The sequence below is a fragment of the Protomyctophum parallelum genome, assembly GCF_964188405.1.
Source record: "Protomyctophum parallelum genome assembly, chromosome: 10".
In the NCBI taxonomy this organism is placed as follows: Eukaryota; Metazoa; Chordata; class Actinopteri; order Myctophiformes; family Myctophidae; genus Protomyctophum; species Protomyctophum parallelum.
In genome coordinates, this window is record NC_139704.1 from 4396095 (window position 1) to 4416249 (window position 20155).

Genomic DNA, 20155 nt, shown 5'->3' on the forward strand with positions numbered 1-20155 from the left:
GGTTTCCCTAGTAGTAGTAAAAACAAAACAAAAAACTGATGCCAATACTTTGGTTATGTTCAGTCAAGTCATCAGTTACGTTATTTTGTCTGTGTTGCTTTACAGGATTCAAAATTCAAAAGCATTTACAGTAGATAGCAGATCCCGCAAGCTCAAAATGCATCAATTTGCGCTGCAAAAATATCCTTGGGCCTTTATTGACATACTGTAGGAGGAGATGGGGGGGGGGGGGTGACATGAAGTAACGGTCGTTGGGATTGGAACACGCTGTCTGGAACTCTGGATTACCAGCCCTATAGGTGCCCAGAAACGACTTCTAACAAAGAGTATTTTCATATTGTGGTATCGACGCTTTTTACTTATCCCATTCTGAACGGGCACCCATTTTGGTGTCGGCATCATGTTATGCTTTAGCTATTGAAAAATAGCAGATCTACAAGCTCATATCGCGCCACCGAGTGGCGCGATACGAGCTTGTAGGTCTGCTATTTTTGAAAAAAATCGAAGAACGACTGACATTTTTAGAATCTGATCTCAGGTCAGAATGGGTTAATCAGACCAGCGTGTGGCCGGTGGAAACCTCGTATGAATCTGATCTCAGGTCAGAATGGGTTATGTAAAGTACACCATGCAGCACTGCACAAACTGCCAGCCGGGGGATCGGCTGCGGCGGCCCCCGGAGCGGGCGAGGGCATGGAGGAGAGGCTGAGCGAGGCGAGATGGTTCAGATTACTGTAATAAAGCATGGAAAATGAGGGGGGAGATGGAGACAGAGAGAGAGAGAGATTAGCCAGGGAGATAAAGCCCTTTGTTCCCCCCGGCGTGGGTTATATTTTCTCAGCCCCTCCATAAACATTGGGGCAGTCTTTCTTTTTATTTAGTACATTCTCGATAGCATTCACGTGGCCTCTAGTACTGTGGCAAAGGAGCAAAGCGAAAAACAAACACCAGAGTCCCATTACTCGGAGCGTTAGGATCTGACGCTTATGTAGCCGTGCAACCGGAGCTGGAATAAATAACCCATTCTGACCTGAGATCAGATTCATACGAGGTTTCCGCCGGACACACACTGGTCTGATGAACCCATTCTGACCTGAGATCAGATTCTAAAAATGTCAGTCGTTCTTCGATTTTTTTCAAAAATAGCAGACCTACAAGCTCGTATCGCGCCACTCGGTGGCGCGATACGAGCTTGTAGATCTGCTATTTTTAAATAGCTAAAGCATAACATGATGCTGACACCAAAATGGTTGCCCGGTCAGAATGGGATAAACAGTTGTACAGTGACAATATACAGACAATTAGCTGTAGTGCATGCAGTGCTTCCTCTTCCCTTGAGGTTCGGCGTTGGAGCGCCTTGTGTGCTGGTCTTATCTATTCTTCTTCTTCTTCTCTGTTCTTGTGTTGTGTATTGTATAATTGATTCACAACCACAACGGATAGGGGCTGTGCAATTAAATTAACTATATGTCGTGTGCAGAAACCTTTTTTCCGTAAATTAATCCTACTTGATCACACACTATACAGCATCACACAAATGTATAGCAGATCTGAAAGCTCGAAACACACGTCCAATGTGACCGGCAGTGAATGAGTTTTAATGGTAATCAATGCGAGAGAGAGAGAGAGAGAGAGAGAGGAAAGGGCAAAAACATTAATCCAAGTCCAGGCATGTTGCGTTGTTGCCTGGATCAATGACAGGTCTCCTCCAGGTCTGACCCATTCTGACCTGAGATCAGATTCATACGAGGTTTCCACCGGACACACACTGGTCTGATGAACCCATTCTGACCTGAGATCAGATTCAAAAAATGTCAGTCGTTCTTCGATTATTCAAAAATAGCAGACCTACAAACTCGTATCGCGCCACTCGGTGGCGCGATATGAGCTTGTAGGTCTGCTATTTTTGTATTTTTTTTTGTATTTCTTTTGTATTTTTCAATAGTTAAAGCATAACATGATGCCGACACCAAAATGGGTGCCCGGTCAAGCGTAAAAAAAAGCTAAACCGTATCCAGGTCTGGTGAATCGCGGGCGTGGTGCATGTTGATTTGGGTGATGTAATGGTGATGTAAAAAACAAACAGTGCCAACACAAACATTAAACGCCATTAACAGTAAAGAGACAATATGACGTAATGAGGAACAATATGCGTAAACTTTCCCTTCATTGTCAATGGCGTTTTTTTAAAACAAACATTGAACTAAAAACAAACATTAAACCTGCATAATAGGAGCGCCCCTCAAAAACACCAACGTGTGTCAGCCATTGAGCCTTCTTCATTGAGCCTTCTTCAAAGGGCACCTACGGATGGCTGCAATTCGAAACTGGCCTCTGTAAAATCTGAATTGCTTCCTATATGATGAATTCCTGTTCTGTTCTTTAGCTACATAGAAATGTCTATTTGTATGTCTCTAAATGTCTGTATGTCTCTAAATGTTTTGATGAATTGAACAATGTGGACCCTGTTGTAAACAAGTGTAATGCTTAATTGGGTCGTCCACTCACAGTTAACAGTCTTTGTATTGAGTTTGTGCTTAAAATGTACTGTAAATTCTACAAACTGTTAATAAATATTTCAATCAATCAATCAATCAATGACCATGACATTGATTTGATGAAGTCATATTGTCCATACAATTAAGGCCTACGGTGTTAAGTTTTTCATTTGCACTTTCCGAGGCTCTTCTTATTCATCCTCCTCTGCTGCCAATCTGAATCTGACCGCGGTGTGCTGTCTCTCTCTGTTCTTGTTGTCTCGTGCAGTGTTCCTACCTTCCACGGCCTTCAGGAAGAAATCCTCAGCAAGCTGGCGGATGTCCTTGAGGAGGTGAGTGTCTTTTGTTTGTAAGCCTCGCTTGCATGGCGGTACGACCGAGTACTGCCTGGCTCTGGAGGCCTCGGTGGTGAATGGAGAAGGAAGAAGTGTTCCTGTGTGACGGCACGGAGAAAGGGAAAAATAATAATAATACTAGGGGTGCACCGATGTGGAAATTCTTGGCCGATACCGATGTTAAAAAAACTATCCAGCCGATAGCCGGTAGTCACAGATGCCGATGTTTGTATACCGTATTTTTCCAAATGGCTGCTATTTGCAGTAGGTCGTTATTTATTTTTGCACCGGTCAGCACCGGTGGCAGTTAACAAGGTAAATATCGGCCCCTATACATTGGTGCACCTATAAATAATACACGTTAATTATTGATTTGTTTGTGCGAGATCTGTGTGGGAAATCTCGGGGATATCCATTTGGCTTAGTGGTTAAGATGTTGGCTTTCCACGTGGGAGCGTGTGAACGGGAGTGTGTGCGAATCCTGGGCGTTACATGTATAGTGGATCCATCGCAACGAGTGAGTGACACACTTGTCAAAATAAGCCGATCTACAAGTTGTCACGCGGTGTGTCCCGACGTGGTATACGGACTCGCTGGGAGCTTGTAGATCTGTCACGTTGGTAACATGAGACCATAGACGTCACGTCATCGCGCTTGAGTTCCCAGTTAACTTTTATGGTGCTAAATGAGCCGTGGAAACAATGCAAATGAACGTATCGAGAATGCGCTTGGGATTTTATGACAGCCTGGCAGCCGTAAATGAAATTACACCTGTGATCCGCACATTTCAGGGACTTAAACACCCCTTTATGAATTCCATGTTGTTTTTGCTTTTAGACGTTATTGCGAATCGGAATTTGTGCCACTGGCTTCTATAGCACATCACTTTTATCGTCATCCAACCACTGGCAGCATGCAGAAAGGGGTCAAACCCGCTCTGCCTGGTTATTATTGTTGCCATCACCAGAGGCTACTGTTGATATTTACGCTTTTGTCTCACTGATTGAATGACGTTTAAAATACCAGTCGCTTAGGAGCACGGTGGCACCGTTGGTAGCGGTAGTCGCTTCACAGCTAGAAGTTCCTGGGTTCGATTCCCCGCTGGGGACGGTGTCGGTGCTGGGGGTCAGTTCATGTCTCTCCCCAGGTTGGCTGAGGGAGTGTATAGCGCCCAGGATTACATTATTAGCCCATTCTGACCGGGCACCCATTTTGGTGTCGGCATCATGTTGTGCTTTAGCTATTTAAAAATAGCAGATCTACAAGCTCATATCGCGCCACCGAGTGGTGCGATACGAGCTTGTAGGTATGCTATTTTTGAAAAATCGAAGAGCGACTGACATTTTTAGAATCTGATCTCAGGTCAGAATGGGTTCATCAGACCAGTGTGTGTCCGGCGGAAACCTCGTATGAATCTGATCTCAGGTCAGAATGGGTTATTAGACAAGTCACGGTGGCAAGCAGGCCGTAAATTACATCCAACATTAGTGATATTAGCGAAAAAATATAAATTTTTGCTCTTTTGACCCCGCGATAACTGATATTGATTGTCATTCCATTTTTTACGTTAACGGGAGGTTTAGATTTTTCGATTAATTCCGTTCTCATTAAGTGAACTTTACAGCTGTCATAAAGCAGTGTCCTCATGAAGTGAACTGTTTGAGTGCTTCTCAAATATGTTCATATCAAGGACCGAAACGGGCAGAAACCTCCTATCTTCATATTCTATAACCTTTTCTGTTTTAGTTTAGTTTTTTTTCTTGAACATTAACACCCTTACGTGATCACACTACACACTACAGCATCACACTAGACGCATCACAAGTAGCAGATCCACAGACGCAACGAAGCGCCCTATTCCATTCTGGCGCATTGAGCCTTGAACCCCTTGAGCCTTGGCAGGAGGAGAGTTTGAGCTCTGTCACCGCAATATAGCAAACTGCTACAGCTTTTAGATTAAAGGCATAGTGAAATGAAAAAGAAGTTTTTCACACTTTTAGACCATATCCGTGGTCATCATATGGGCATACCTATAACAATGGATGCCAAAAAAAATGGAAAAATTCTCATTTCTGTGTGTTTTTATATCAAAAGTCCATAAAAACGATTGTTTTATTTATTTATTAACCCATTCTGACCGGGCACCCATTTTGGTGTCAGCATCATGTTATGCTTTAGCTATTGAAAAATAGCAGATCTACAAGCTCATATCGCGCCACCGAGTGGCGCGATACGAGCTTGTAGGTCTGCAATTTTTTGAAAAATCGAAGAACGACTGACATTTTTAGAATCTGATCTCAGGTCAGAATGGGTTCGTCAGACCAGTGTGTGTCCGGCGGAAACCTCGTATGAATCTGATCTCAGGTCAGAATGGGTTAAAACGAAAACGTGCTGCGTGATGACGTGTAGAGATACACATCGATAAAAGCCAATAAAAATGAAGCCCACCCGTTTAATTCCCCATATCTGCGCATCCGTCCAACACAGCTGCTATTGATTACAGAAATCTTCCGTTTTTATTCCCATTCAAGATAACATCCAGACAGTGTATTACTCGGTTTCAACTTAATCATCACGCTAAAATATGTATCTGAAAACATTATAGGGTAGAAATAAGCCACATAACAGTAAACTGGTACAGCTGGCCGACAATCTGATTTGTAAACAAACACACACCATGCGTGTTGCGTATAGCATAGCTACCGTCGCTAGCTGCCGTCCCATCGCCTGAAGGGATGCGACGCTCTGATTGGTTCAGAAACTTCAGACCGGTGTTTCATGTTGAAACTTCAAAATAAATTGATCACCGTTTCCGTTTCACCTACACCTTTAAGGCTTACCACACATTTCAGCACAAGACCCAGAAGATAGATTTGGTGTCCCCTCGGGATAGCCTCCATTACAAAACGACATGACAAATTAAATTAAGCCCCAAATATCTGCCTATCTGCAAGCATTGTGACACATTGTGAATTTGTGAGCATTGCGATTGGTGTTGTTTTAATGTCTTAACCCATTCTGACCGGGCACCCATTTTGGTGTTAGCATCATATGTTAGCATCATATGCTTTAGCTATTTAAAAATAGCAGATCTACAAGCTCATATCGCGCCACCGAGTGGCGCGATACGAGCTTGTAGGTCTGCTATTTTTGAAAAATCGAAGAGCGACTGACATTTTTAGAATCTGATCTCAGGTCAGAATGGGTTAATCAGACCAGTGTGTGTCCGGCGGAAACCTCGTATGAATCTGATCTCAGGTCAGAATGGGTTAATGTCTTAAACTATAATACTGTGTGGGTGTGTCTGTATTATATATATATACCGGTATATATATTAGGCATGTAACGATTCACTCAACTCACGATACGATTCGTATCACGATATGAGGTTCACGATACGATTCTTCACGATATTTTAAACAAAAAGTATTTTCCAGAAAAATTACAGTTTTTTAAATTTTATATAATTTATCTCCCCCCCCCCCCCCCCCCCCCCCCCCCCCCCTGAGCTTTTTTCAAAAAGATGATGTAACTACATTGCAAAAGAAGTAGCATTACGTTTGAAACATAATTGCCTTCCTTGATGAGCATCAACGACCATCATCACCTGGGCACACAGTCACAGACACTACTTTAGAGCAGGGAATACTCCAGGCAGACAGATCTCAGCAGCAGATAAAGATGTATCACTGTGTTACTGATTGGGGCTTTTCATGGGGAGAAAGAAAGCTGCTCAAGTGTGCACACACGTCAAGAGTAGAGCCATAAAGTCCGTGATGGACCATTACCTCTCCCCCTCGCGCACACGCATGCACGCGCACACACACACACACCACACACTGACTGACTGACAGACAGACAAGCTGTGCATTGTCTACACCAGTGCTTCTCAAACATTTTCATGTCCAGGACGAATGAAGGTTGAGAATCACAGGCCTACAGTGGCATACCAAGGAAACACAGCATACATACTGGAGGTTGAACACTGCTACTTGACAGAACCGCTGTGGAATTATGGGTCGATCAGAAGAGTCGAGGAAAAATAACCATTTAACACATTCTGACCTGAGATCAGATTCATACGAGGTTTCCACCGGACACACACTGGTCTGATGAACCCATTCTGACCTGAGATCAGATTCTAAAAATGTCAGTCGTTCTTCGATTTTTTCAAAAATAGCAGACCTACAAGCTCGTATCGCGCCACTCGGTGGCGCGATATGAGCTTGTAGATCTGCTATTTTTCAATAGCTAAAGCACAACATGATGCCGACACCAAAATGGGTGCCCGTTCAGAATGGGTTATGTCCATACTTTATTTGGACCCCTCCCCCAAAAGTCCCATATCTCCCCTGATAATTATTATGGACTTAAATGGTTCTTTGTCTCTTTACTTTATATATTATTAATATGGATCCCCATTAACACATGGCTATTCTATTCTTCCTGCGGTCCATTACACCCAATAACACATCATACATACTGTAACATACTACAGAATACAGATACAACACAGAGAGTGAGACAGACAATAGTTCACTTACAAAAGTTAAGAAATACATTTCACAAATTTACAATATTGTATATTTCATGATAAAAGGGTAAGTTAATAACTCTTAGTTTTAAATTGTTTTCTTTCCTTCTAGTAGATTAATCATAAAATAATACAAATAAAGAATAAACAATTCAATAAAGTTATAATGGTTTGAACACAAATCAGTCATGTTCATGAAATATTGGAAGATACTGTACTGTTTTACCATAATAATGTAGGTGGTGATGATTATGCTTTAATGCACATGATATCTTGGGGAGAAGTACGTTAGACACACAGTTGTGTGACACAGATCGGTGGTATGGTAGTTCTGCTAATGAGCACAAGGCTCAAACTATAGTTATATAATATTAGCAGCTACAAGCACAAGCTGAACCATAACAGACAGGCTGTAACAGAAACAATAGCTATCAGGCTATACATGTCATCATAATCATAATGCATTATACACATGCTATAAGTGATGGCAACCTAAAGGTTGGATATAATAACCGTAATAGGATAACATAATATCTGAAACTGCATCGCATCCAACGTGCAATTTCTGAACAGTATACAATACAATATGGAACATGCCTAAAATAGTACAATCGAAATGTTTATTATGTTTACCTTTCGCTAACAGGGTTATTTTTTGGAGTGGTGCAACCACTCCAAGGAACAGCAATGTCCGTGTTAACCTATGTGACTATGAGTAGCAGTAGGGGCAAAAGTGGCGCTGTTGTGCCAGAAACAGAGAGAGAGAGATAGTGCTGCACTGTTGCCTGCTAATGAGAGACGGGGGTGGGGGGGGGGGGGACTTGCACCACTCAGTTCACACGGGTGTGATTTTTTTTTAATGAAGAGAACCTTTTGAAAATGCTGTTTCTTTGAAGTCCTATTTCCAGGGAATTTAATGACGTATAAACACTCCACGCCAAACAGGAATTCTCAGGCGAAGGCAGACGGATGAAATAAATAAATAAGCGCCTACCACTGTTTGATGTCTAAGCTTTTATCCACACATTGTCAACACGGCGGTGAAATTATGTAAACAGACACTAGCAATAATCATTATGTAGTACCTCTCTGCCAGATATTGTATTTATTCCTGTGTGAGTGTGAGTGTGAGTGTGAGTGAGTGCACAATTTACTATTCTGTCCATATTGGGTCACAACTCCCAACAGGGCTGAGCGAACTTCGCAACGTTCGACACGGCAACGTGCACACTTTAGCACACGGTACGGTGTCTCTTGTGGCTCAAGTTTGCTTGATACAGCGCCCCCTGCCTTTAGGAGGGGGCGTGACCATTTACTCAAAATTAAAGGGACACTTCACCCTTTTTGCAAAGAAATATATGTTAATGACGTTTAGAAGCTTTAGAACACTTTCCTGGCGGTCTTTATGTGTGTAATAATAGTGGTTTTAGATATTTTAGATTGTAGCAGTGAGCCTGTTGTCTCTGATGTCATGGACACTGGGCTCACTTCCTTCCTGGACTACATGTTGTCTCAGTAAGACAGCTCTCCCCCTATCCACAAGGAGGAACAGTGCACCAAAGAATTATGGGAATTGTAGTCCAGGAAGGTAGTGAGACCAGTGTCAGAATAACTCGTCCTATACTTCCGGGCTGCTTCTCTACAACTAGTACCTTAAGTGTCGTAAAAAATACAATATTTGCCTCTGAGATATGGTGGAGTAGAAAAAAGTACAGAAAATTGGAAATGCTTCCAGCGAAATTGTACTTAAGTACAGCACTGTCTACCTTCTCTTTCTTCAAAACTTCAGAATGGAGCGTTGCACGGCAAACAATTCTAAATTCTACCACTCCTTTTACACCCATGTAAACCAGCTGCCATGTGACAATACAGCTGGTTCTGGTTCTCCTCTCCACCGTTATGAAATAACCAGAGAACCGTGATGTTCCTTGATGAATAACCCATTCTGACCGGGCACCCATTTTGGTGTCGGCATCATGTTATGCTTTAGCTATTTAAAAAATAGCAGATCTACAAGCTCATATCGCGCCACCGAGTGGCGCGATACGAGCTTGTAGGTCTGCTATTTTTGAAAAAAAATCGAAGAACGACTGACATTTTTTAGAATCTGATCTCAGGTCAGAATGGGTTCATCATCAGGACCAGTGTGTGTCCGGCGGAAACCTCGAATGAATCTGATCTCAGGTCAGAATGGGATAACACAGTAACTCTCACCTCTCTCTCTCTCTCTTCTCAGACACACTATGAAGATGGAGAGTACATCATCAGACAGGGTGCGAGAGGAGACACGTTCTTCATCATCAGCAAGGGAAAGGTGAGCGTGACCCCCCCCCCCCCCCCCCGGTCTTCATATAGTGGGCATTGCGCGGCGGGGACACGGTGACTATAGTGGGCATTGTGCTGGCGGGGACACGGTGACTTTCACAGTATCTCTATAACAAGGATGTGGACGGTGTTGTGTCGAGCGAGAGCACTCGGCTGTCCTCAGGTGAGAACATGAAAGGGACAAGATGGACGCCGCAGACGAGGCTCCTTCTTTGTACTCTTTGTACTCCTCCTCCATACTACTACTACTACTCCTCCTCTTTGTACTCCTCCTCCGTAGCCCAAGGTTATCATTTTTCATTTTAGTTTAGTTTTAGTTGTTGCTAATAGCTCTGTTTTTTTGTGTTCTTTTTAGTGTTGGTTTTAGTTTTTTTTTGTTTCAGCATTGGCGCAGGATTGAAAAGGGGACAGAACATTTACAAAAATGAAAACTATTAAAGGGCATATTGTTTTGTAAACATTTTCTTTTTTCTTTTCTTTTTCAATATTTGTTAGTTTTTTTGTTAACTATAATTGCTTGCTCTCACCACCTGTCACATCCAACACAGATGGGATTCTAGTGACAATACCTGTGATAAAGAATAAAAAAAATCTTTATTACACCTCCCTCAGATTTAGACAGACTTATGATCTAGTGATATTTCATATTATATCCCAAACGTGGCTAAATAAAACTTGATAATGGATTAATTAAAGCCCAAATGACCTATATCTTCCTTCCCCGTAAGACCTGTTGAAGGACACTTGTGGTGATTTTGTTAAGTGCTAACGGCATTGGTCTCTGCCATCGCTCACTTGTCTTAACCCATTCTGACCTGAGATCAGATTCATACGAGGTTTCCGCTGGACACACCACTGGTCTGATTAACCCATTCTGACCTGAGATCAGATTCTAAAAATGTCAGTCGTTCTTCGATTTTTCAAAAATAGCAGACCTACAAGCTCGTATCGCGCCACTCGGTGGCGCGATATGAGCTTGTAGATCTGCTATTTTTCAATAGCTAAAGCATAACATGATGCCAACACCAAAATGGGTGCCCGGTCAGAATGGCTTAAAGGCTAATGAGGCTATAGCGCCCACCAAGGTGTTGGTCACAGTGGACGGAGAAGTAGGCTGTCACACTCGTATGAAGCGAGGGGCTCAATGTTCTTTATTATTTGTCTTCCTGAGGAAGAAATTTGTCTTAGACAATGCAAGCGTAGCCCTTTATGCCAATGTCGCCGCAGTGCAGCACCAAATACATCTTTCTCATTCTCACATCAAAGAAAAATAAAACATAGAAGGGGGGGGGGGGGAGACATCACATCACATTTCAAGTAAGATTGATAATACTCGGCACGTTTCTGGGTGGGGGTGGCGGGGGCTTGGGCCAGGCACAACAAAAAAGCTCTCCTCCTACGCATGCCATCGAAAGGGGATGAGCTGTATCGGGGCACATGATGTCTTAAGTCGTCTTTTAATGCTCTAAACAAACATTAAAAATCCCATAGACTTGGCTGCCATATGACGTAATAATCTTCAAAAGGCATGCATTGGAGGGGAGGGGGGGTGGGGGGGGGGGGTGGCTCAAAAATGTACTTGAAAAAAAAGTACTGGCATCAAAATATACTCTAGGCTACAGTACAAAAGTAAACTACTACTACATACATACTCAAATTCAGAATGTGACCAAAAATATAGCTCGTCCACAAGAACACAACACGTCGCTTAGATCGGGATAGGGCTAACCTGTATTCAGATGAAGGGTTTCAGATAATTTAGAAGCTTGTTTCACAAAACGGCACAGCTGTTTGGTTTCCCTTATCTTATTTCCAGGCTGTACAGACTTACAACCGAAGGGTCTCTTTTCCACAATTATTAGCGGTGTCAAAAAATATCGATATGAATCGTTACTCGATTTTAACATTAACGATGCGACTGCATCAAAGCACGTGTGTCTGGATCGATCAAAATAGCGTCTGCGTCGGATGTTGGTTCGATTCTAAAGTTATGAATTGGTCGATTCAACTAACTGCGGGAAAAACACAGATTCACAAGCCCCAAAGCGCTGTGCATTGCGACGGGTAGATAACTTGTAGATCAGCTACTTCCATCGCAGGATTGGCACATGCTCATGAGGCTCTTAACTATGCGTCATCAGCATTCATTCAGCAGCGACAACACGAGCATAAGACGCCACTGTTCAGACAGATGGGATGCACACGCAGATGCAACGCAACTTTATTGCATAATTGCACACATCTGTTTTTTTAATCCAGGCGTCCATCGGATAGCCTTTTAAATCTTATTTCCCATCCACGGGGACAAGCTGAGTGATATCACCGGCTTCCACCCGATCTGGTTGGTGGTGTTGTTGTCTGACGAGAGTAGCTACTATAGCCAGCACAGGAGCTAATGTTAGTCCTGCTCTGGTCCACAGCGTATAATAATAACACACTATGGTACTTTCTATCCTTTCCCCAACCCCTCACACTCGATGCTGCGTTTACACGGGCAGTCGCGAAGACGAATGGGAATATCATTTGGAGCACCAGTCAAGTTGCTGGTTTCCATTACAAATTAATTAGCGTCTGCCCATGTTTAATGGTTTCACTGTCCACACTGTCCACAGCAGGCAAGACCTGTCAAAACGATGCACTTCCCAAAACTCAGAGACATGAATGTAGAATGCACACCCCTAATATATATAGAGGTATATACACACACACACACACACACACACATCAAGGAGGAGCTAAAGTCCAAGTCCAACTAGTCCGACTCCTCAACCTCCTATATCTGTCTCACCCTCCTATATCTGTCTCACCCTCCTATATCTGTCTCACCCCCAGGTGAACGTGACCAGGGAGGACCTACCCAACGGAGAGCCTGTCTACCTGCGCAGCATGGGGAAGGGAGACTGGTTTGGAGAGAAAGCCCTGCAGGGGTGAGTCCTCAACTTTATAACCCATTCTGACCTGAGATCAGATTCTATAAAAAATGTCTTCTGCATCCTGACAGTTTTCATTCTGACCTGAGATCAGATTCTAAAAAATGTCTTCTATGTCTTCTATGCTCTTCTTTTGGCACGCTATGAGCTTGTAGATCTGCTGTTTTTCAATAGCTAAAGCACGACATGATGCCAACACCAAAAGGGGTTCCCGCCCCAAAATGGGTTAATATAGAGCAGGGGTAACCAACCAGGGGTTCGCGAGCTACTGGTAGCTCGCGGGAACCTTTCAAGTCGATCCCGAAGTGTCAGACTGACGGGCAGCCAGCCACCACTGCCAATACACAGCAGAATGTCGTTCGCAAAAAAAGAGCAGATCTACAAGCTAACAACGTGTAGAGGCTCGATGCATTTCAGCTTGAAGATCTGTTCCCCTTGCTTCCACCGCACCGCCCTCGGCCCTCCCCCTTTTAGCACTCTGTGCTCATGTGCTACGTGTGTCTGTTGTTCCCCTCGCAGGCAGCACACAGAGCAATGAGAGCATCAGAGTGAACGCAGCATGATAGCGTCCCCGACACGTTGAATATTATTCAATATTATTATTTGTAAAGTTCGAACGCCAACTTTTAACACTGCACGGCTGCACGCACAAATAAAGAGTGCACTCGGCACTCGCACATGACGGATTATTATCGATCAAAACAATCCTTAGCGTCGCTTACAAAAGCATGTGTTGCACAGCATGAATGATAAGTAATCACCGACCTGGCTGGATAAATATCACTATGACAAAGTGTCAAAATGTTTAGTGCCGCTGTCAAAACATGACACAGTGAGAGTTGAAGATTCTAACTATTGAACAAGAAAGCCACAGTTTTGAAGGAAGTGGGTCCTAGACAGGGCTTGACGCTTAGCTCATGGATGCATGGATGATAGACAGACTATCCGTTTTTATCCTGCTGTTCTATCATGGGATATTCGATGCAGGGCAAGATGCTCGATTGTGAATTAAATTGTAACATTCTCCTTGGCTTTGACTGCTTCAGACAGAACATCTGACACACAGCTACGGTAGACTATTAATTTACTAAGCTGTTAACTTACTCGGCTGCCTACCGTTGCTCGTTAATCAGGTCACACAATGGATGGACCACTGATATTTATCCAGCCAGGTCGGTGATTACTTATCATTCATGCTGTGCAACACATGCTTTTGTAAGCGACGCTAAGGATTGTTTTGATCGATAATAATCCGTCATGTGCGTGTGCGAGTGCACTCTTTATTTGTGCGTGCACAGTGTTTCTCCCACGTTTGGTTAAAAGTTGGCGTTCAAACTTTACAAATAAGTTTAGTATTCAACGTGTCGGGGACGCTACCATGAACTCGTATGACTGACTCACATCTTAATGACACCCTCAGACTGGCAATCACTAAACATGAACCAGATTTCAAAACGCTTGCAGATAAAGTGCAGTCACAGCAGTCTCATTAAAGGTGGGCTGACCCTGAGAGTATGTATGTATGCATGTGCATACTCCATATTATAGAGTATGCACATGCATCACTTTTCCACCGGGACACGCCCCCCCCTCATCTAGACTGAGTGGCAAAGCATTGAGCAGCATGGAGCGTGCTGACCTGTTTCTAAATTGCACATAATGCCAGAGGCAGTGGGACATTGCACTTCCAAACCCCAACCCTTACAAAAAAACAATTACCTGCACGGAATTTCTTGACAGAAAGTAGCTCATATTAACATGTCTGCGGTGGATTTTTTATGAAGCAAAGACTATGCATATAGAGAGGATAATTCAAGCTTTCCGTACAGGTTGCAATGTTGGTGAGTTTAACGTTGTTTAAAGGGATTGTGACATTAAATAAAATGTTTTGGAATTGTTCTTGTTTTTTTTAGGTTTTCTAATCTCAATTGCACCCAAAAAACATGAACTTTTAACATTCAGTAGATTTTCTGTGATCTGGGGTTTTCTGGCTCAAACAGGTGCTCTGATTTGCCGGCAGTAAGTGACATCACTTACTGCAAATCCCATATATGTCGATGGGATTTGCCAGCAGATGTCACTGTTTCACTGTGTTGCCTGTTTTCATTGTAGCTCAAAAGTAGCTCCAAACCCCAAAGAAAACTTCAGACCACAGAAAATCCACTGAATGTTCAAAGTTCAGGTTTTTTTGGGTGTAATTGAGGTCATAAAACCTAAAAGAAAAAAGAAAAAGAAAAATAAATGAAAATGAATGTCATAAAACCTTTAATACAATCACAATCGGTTTCTGTTTGGATGTTTGGGCTTTCCAAGGCCAGAATTTTTTTTGGTTTGTTTTTTGATTCCCACATAACCTCCGGGTACACACATCCTACTCTATCCTACTCTAAGTCCAGCCTATAGTTCATGGGTTCTGAAACGTTTTCATATTAATTTGGCCGTCTGAAAATATGTTGAACTGTTTCAAAAATATCGTTTTTGACTGCCGTGACTCCCATTATATTTCCTTGCACCTTTTTTGATTTGCTATGTCAGTCTTCATCTCCCACGCTTGTTATCATCTTCACCATTATTTCCCATCACTCACTCTTGACAGGCACAGCAAGGTGTTGAAAGATAAGTTCAACCTGCTTAACCCATTCTGACCTGAGATCAGATTCATACGCGGTTTTCCACTGGACACACACTGGTCTGATGAACCCATTCTGACCTGAGATCAGATTCTAAAAATGTCAGTCGTTCTTCGATTTTTCAAAAATAGCAGACCTACAAGCTCGTAGTGCGCCACTCGGTGGCGCGCTATGAGCTTGTAGATCTGCTATTTTTAAATAGCTAAAGCATAACATGATGCTGACACCAAAATGGGTGCCCGGTCAGAATGGGTTAAAGGACCACTTCACCACTTTTCAACCTATCTTCATATAATAGGTCCTCACTAATAATCATGAAAGAATTGTGCAAATTTGTTTCTACTCTGTCTGTGTCTCATAGGAGGGCTGTGGGCAGTTCAGAAACCCGTCCATCAGTGACATCATCGATGGGGAATACAAGCTAATAGAAACTGCAGGCTTTCTAGTCCTGAAAAGTTGCAATGCAAAAATGGAAGCCATCGTTCTCACGATAATGAAAATCTAAACATTTTTGTAAAAAAAAAGTCTGCCTAATGATGATGTCACTGGTGGACGGGTTTCTGAACTGCCCACAGCCCTCCTATGAGACACAGACTGAGTAGAAAAAAATCGTGCCATTTTATCATTATTAGTGAGGACCTATTATATAAAGATAGGTTGAAAAGTGGTGAAGTGGTCCTTTAAGATGCAAACAGCAGACATAATACAGTACCAGCATTAGGCCTGGCAACCATCCCTTGAAAAGTTTTTTGGAAACACGTGTCCCTTATTGCCAATACTTTTGTTCTTTTACTTAAGTATATTGTGTAATCAGTCTTTTTACTAGTTGTAACAGTTAGTTAGTTAGTTAGTTTCATTTATTGTCCACGTGTGGAAATTCGTCTTCGGTCTCAAACAGTAAAAAACAAACGGTTACAACAACAGCAACAACACTTAACACAATTATTTTCTCATGGCAAAAAGTGCAGGACAACAGTGGCAGATACATTGAAAAAAAAAAAAAAAAAAAAACTAATCTAGCGAGACATGGTATCATTGAGTGCCTGAATGGCATTTGGTATGAAATAATTTTTAAAAAATGTTACGGTTAGCTCTTGGTACTTTGTACCGTCTACCAGAGGGAAGTAGTTGGAACTCCCTGCAGAGTGGATGAGAGGAGGTCGTTTGCTATCATCTTGATAGCTTTTTTACGAAGTACCTCCTTGTAGATACAGCCTAATTGTTGCTGTCTCTTCCCAATTATTTTTGAGGCTAGATTTACTATTCGCTGCAGCTTGCTTCTTCCTTTGACATTTAGATTGCCAGAGTGTTTCTACATTGCTACTGCTACTGTACTGTTACAAAATGTGGTTACTTTTCCCACCACTGATGGTTAGTTAGTATAGGCGCTTGATTTAATATAGTTTCCTTCACTAGTGTTCTCTGTGTCGTTATGAGAAGGCGCGTGAGCATAGTGGTGCTGCTCGTGTATTATATACAGTATGGGCTAGAAATAAACGGAAAACACCCACGGAACATGACTGCTCCCAAAGTAGCTTTCAACACCGTTCTCATCAGGCACCGTGCCTCTCAGGGACCTACTGTAGCTCCACTATCGCACTTCACTATTGCATTTGTTTCACCATAGTGAACGCAGCATCCATGGTCTGGATGGGGTGGTGTTTTCCTTATGGGGAAATAGGGCAGGGGCTCAAGTCCCCCTTGATGTCTATACAGTATGTGTAGTGCCTAAAGTCCTATACTTAACCCATTCTGAACGGGCACCCATTTTGGTGTTGGCATCATGTTTATGCTTTAGCTATTGAAAAATAGCAGATCTACAAGCTCATATCGCGCCACCGAGTGGCGCGATACGAGCTTGTAGGTCTGCTATTTTTGAAAAATCGAAGAACCACTGACATAGAAACATAGCTTTTTCAGAAAACTGTCATTTTCAAACAGACATTTTTAGAATCTGATCTCAGGTCAGAATGCGTTAATGGCACTACTGGTTGCCGACGGCCAGGTGGAAGCTCTTACGGTACAAACTGGAGAGACAGCGAAATGCCTTCACGACGTACGACGTACGTCGCGACGTATATTTTTCCGTCGCAACGTATATTCGAGTACGTCCTGGCGTAAATATCAATTCGTCCCGGCAGAACGGACTCGTCGCGGCTATATCTACCCGTTTGCGACCTAGTAGTTTGACTATTCTTTTACGTCGCGACAGAACGGGACACGTCACGGCTATATCTACCCTTCTCGACGTAAAAGGTAATTCGTTGTGGCGTGTGTGGACTCGTCGCAACAGAACGGAACTCGTCGCGGCTATATCTACCCGTTTGCGACGTAATAGTTTGACTTTGTTATATGCCCGGTGCGCGGTGCCCTGCGCGGTGCCCTGCGCTGCCCTACGCCCACCGCGTGCACCTTGCCGGTCCGCCCTGCGCCCTGTGGCCTGGCACGTGTGCACGTGTGCCAGGCCACCGCGTGCACCTTGCCGGTCCGTGGAGCCCTTCGCCGTCCCCAGGCGACCCTGCGTTCCAGAGCTGTCACCCATGCCCACCGAAAATAGCAGATCTACCAGCTCCTCTCCTACATACGGGATGGCCCGACCCGCGTCTGTGGACCCCTGGGGGGGTGTGTGTGTGAGCGTCTGAGCTCCTATCTGTGTGCCTCCCCCCCCCCCCCCCCACCCCATGTGGACCCTTGCAGGGGGGGGGGGTCGGGGGGTCCCCCTATGCACTTTGTGTAGATGCTGCGTATCGCCTCATACTGAAAAAATTACTATTTTACGCACAGCGCAAGGCAATATGTGATTACGATCGTCCTTCTGGGGGGGGGGGGGGGGGGGCTGGCCTACACAATAGATAACCTACCCTGGCCAACACAATAGATAACCTACAAGGACATATGAATTTAATTTATATACACGGCTATATTAATTTAGCCGATCATCAAAGCTCACCGCGCTCGTATAGCGCATTGACTGTCTGTCTGTCTGTCTGTCTGTCTGTCTGTCTGTCTGTCTGTCTGTCTGTCTGTCTGTCTGTCTGTCTGTCTGTCTGTCTGTGTCTCAATGACTTGCCTTAGGCGGATAATATAGACTACAAGTACTTTATTAAAGTAAAGTAAAAGAGTGAGTTCTCATTGCGTTCTCTGCGTCGTAGCGCATGCAGATAGGCAGATAGGGGGGGGGGGCAGTTCTATAGGCAAGGGCAGAAGGTTCCTATAACGACAGTGGGTGCGTGCCCACCTTAGAGTAGCCTATATATTTTAAGGCACCCGCCCCGCAACTTATTATTATTGGCTTATTATTTTGCCACCAGCGGAGTTGACGGTTGACGCCGTTGTCTAGTATAGACTATAGGCCTGTGCCAGGATGATTTTAAATAAATATGTCTCTGTCTCTGCGTCTCTAGAGCTATAACATATATACTGTAGCACACATCATGTGTGACACATGTGCACACACACACACACACACACACACACACACACACACACACACACACACACACACACACACACACACACACACACACACACACACACGTTTGCTTTCATTCGCTGTATGATACATTAGGCGATATAGACCCGCTGCGGCCCAGCGATAATCAACCGCTGTCCGCTGCGATGCGTGAGCTTGTAGATCAGATGCCGACAGACAGACAGACAGACAGACAGACAGACAGACAGACAGACAGACAGACAGACAGACAGACAGACAGACAGACAGACAGACAGACAGACAGACAGACAGACAGACAGACAGACATGAAATGAAATGGTTCAATAATAACACACACGAGATTCTGACAGAATGCGGCGGCATGCTTAAAATAAACAGATCTACAAGCTTATAGTGTACCATAGCGTATACATACCAGCGTACTTACCGTTCAATAATAATTAGCATGCATTATTATTAACGAAAAACATAAATACTAGCCTACTATTTTATTGGTCTAGTTCAGTTGATTGAAACAAAAGTCATGGAATTCAATTGCCTACATTCAGTATAGGCCTGGTTTTGATATAATGATGCAGGGAGATTTTCTGAGCCAGTCCGTGCCATGTCATTTTTTCAGATTAATATTTAAATCTTTAGTTGGAAGAATGCAATAGCATATCATAAGTGTTGACCATAATGGGACGGTTGGAACCAAATGAACCCCTGACGGCCGGCGCTATTCAGCTATAAGGCCTATAAACGATATGGCCATACAAATATGGTTATGTGGTGGTCTGTGACATGTCTGCGTGCGTGCGTGCGTGAAAGAAAGACAGAATACGACGCAATGACATGTCAAATTGTCAATTGTAGATCAGCTGCTTGTTATTTAAGTAGGCTAATATGAAGGCAGCGTCTCCGCAAACGTGGACACCCGTGGCCCCCCTTGATCCCCAAGGGTCCACGGTGACCCGTACCGCCCGGGGGTCCCCGGACCCGTTTGGGCGGCCCGTCAGGTGGTTTTCGAGCTTGTGGATTTGTATTTTTAATATTGCTTGTCAAACGTTTAAGGCATATAGCCTATTTAATCTGATTGGTATAGCTCTGCATGGTTGCTGCTTCTGATAGCCTACTAACTTTACGCACGCATGCGACACACACACACACACACACACACACACACACACACACACACACACACACACACACACACACACACACACACACACACACACTAGAGCCCTGCACGGGCCTAAAATATAGGGGCCCGTGGAGTTAAGGGACCGTCCGGCCCTAAGCCCGTTGGTACAGTCCAGAAACGGACGCCCGGAAGCCCAACATATTTTTATTTAATATTTCAAGCATACGTGCCGCTGCCGCGGTCGCTCTATTGGTGCACGGACGCAGCAGCAGCAGCTATAGGCCTACTCACTCACAGCTGCACTATATCGCTCTGATAAACCTGCA

The 20155-nt window shown here is 43.7% G+C and overlaps 1 protein-coding gene across 1 annotated transcript in view; it reads left to right on the forward strand.

Moving 5' to 3' along the window:
* LOC310866181 (cGMP-dependent protein kinase 1) overlaps positions 1–20155 on the forward strand; it is a 146577-nt gene that overhangs the window by 65208 nt on the left and 61214 nt on the right. The window contains exons 3-5 of the mRNA XM_083775629.1: positions 2767–2830; positions 9604–9681; positions 12525–12619. Coding sequence (XP_083631755.1) covers positions 2767–2830; positions 9604–9681; positions 12525–12619 — 237 coding nt within the window. The remainder of the gene's footprint in view (positions 1–2766; positions 2831–9603; positions 9682–12524; positions 12620–20155) is intronic.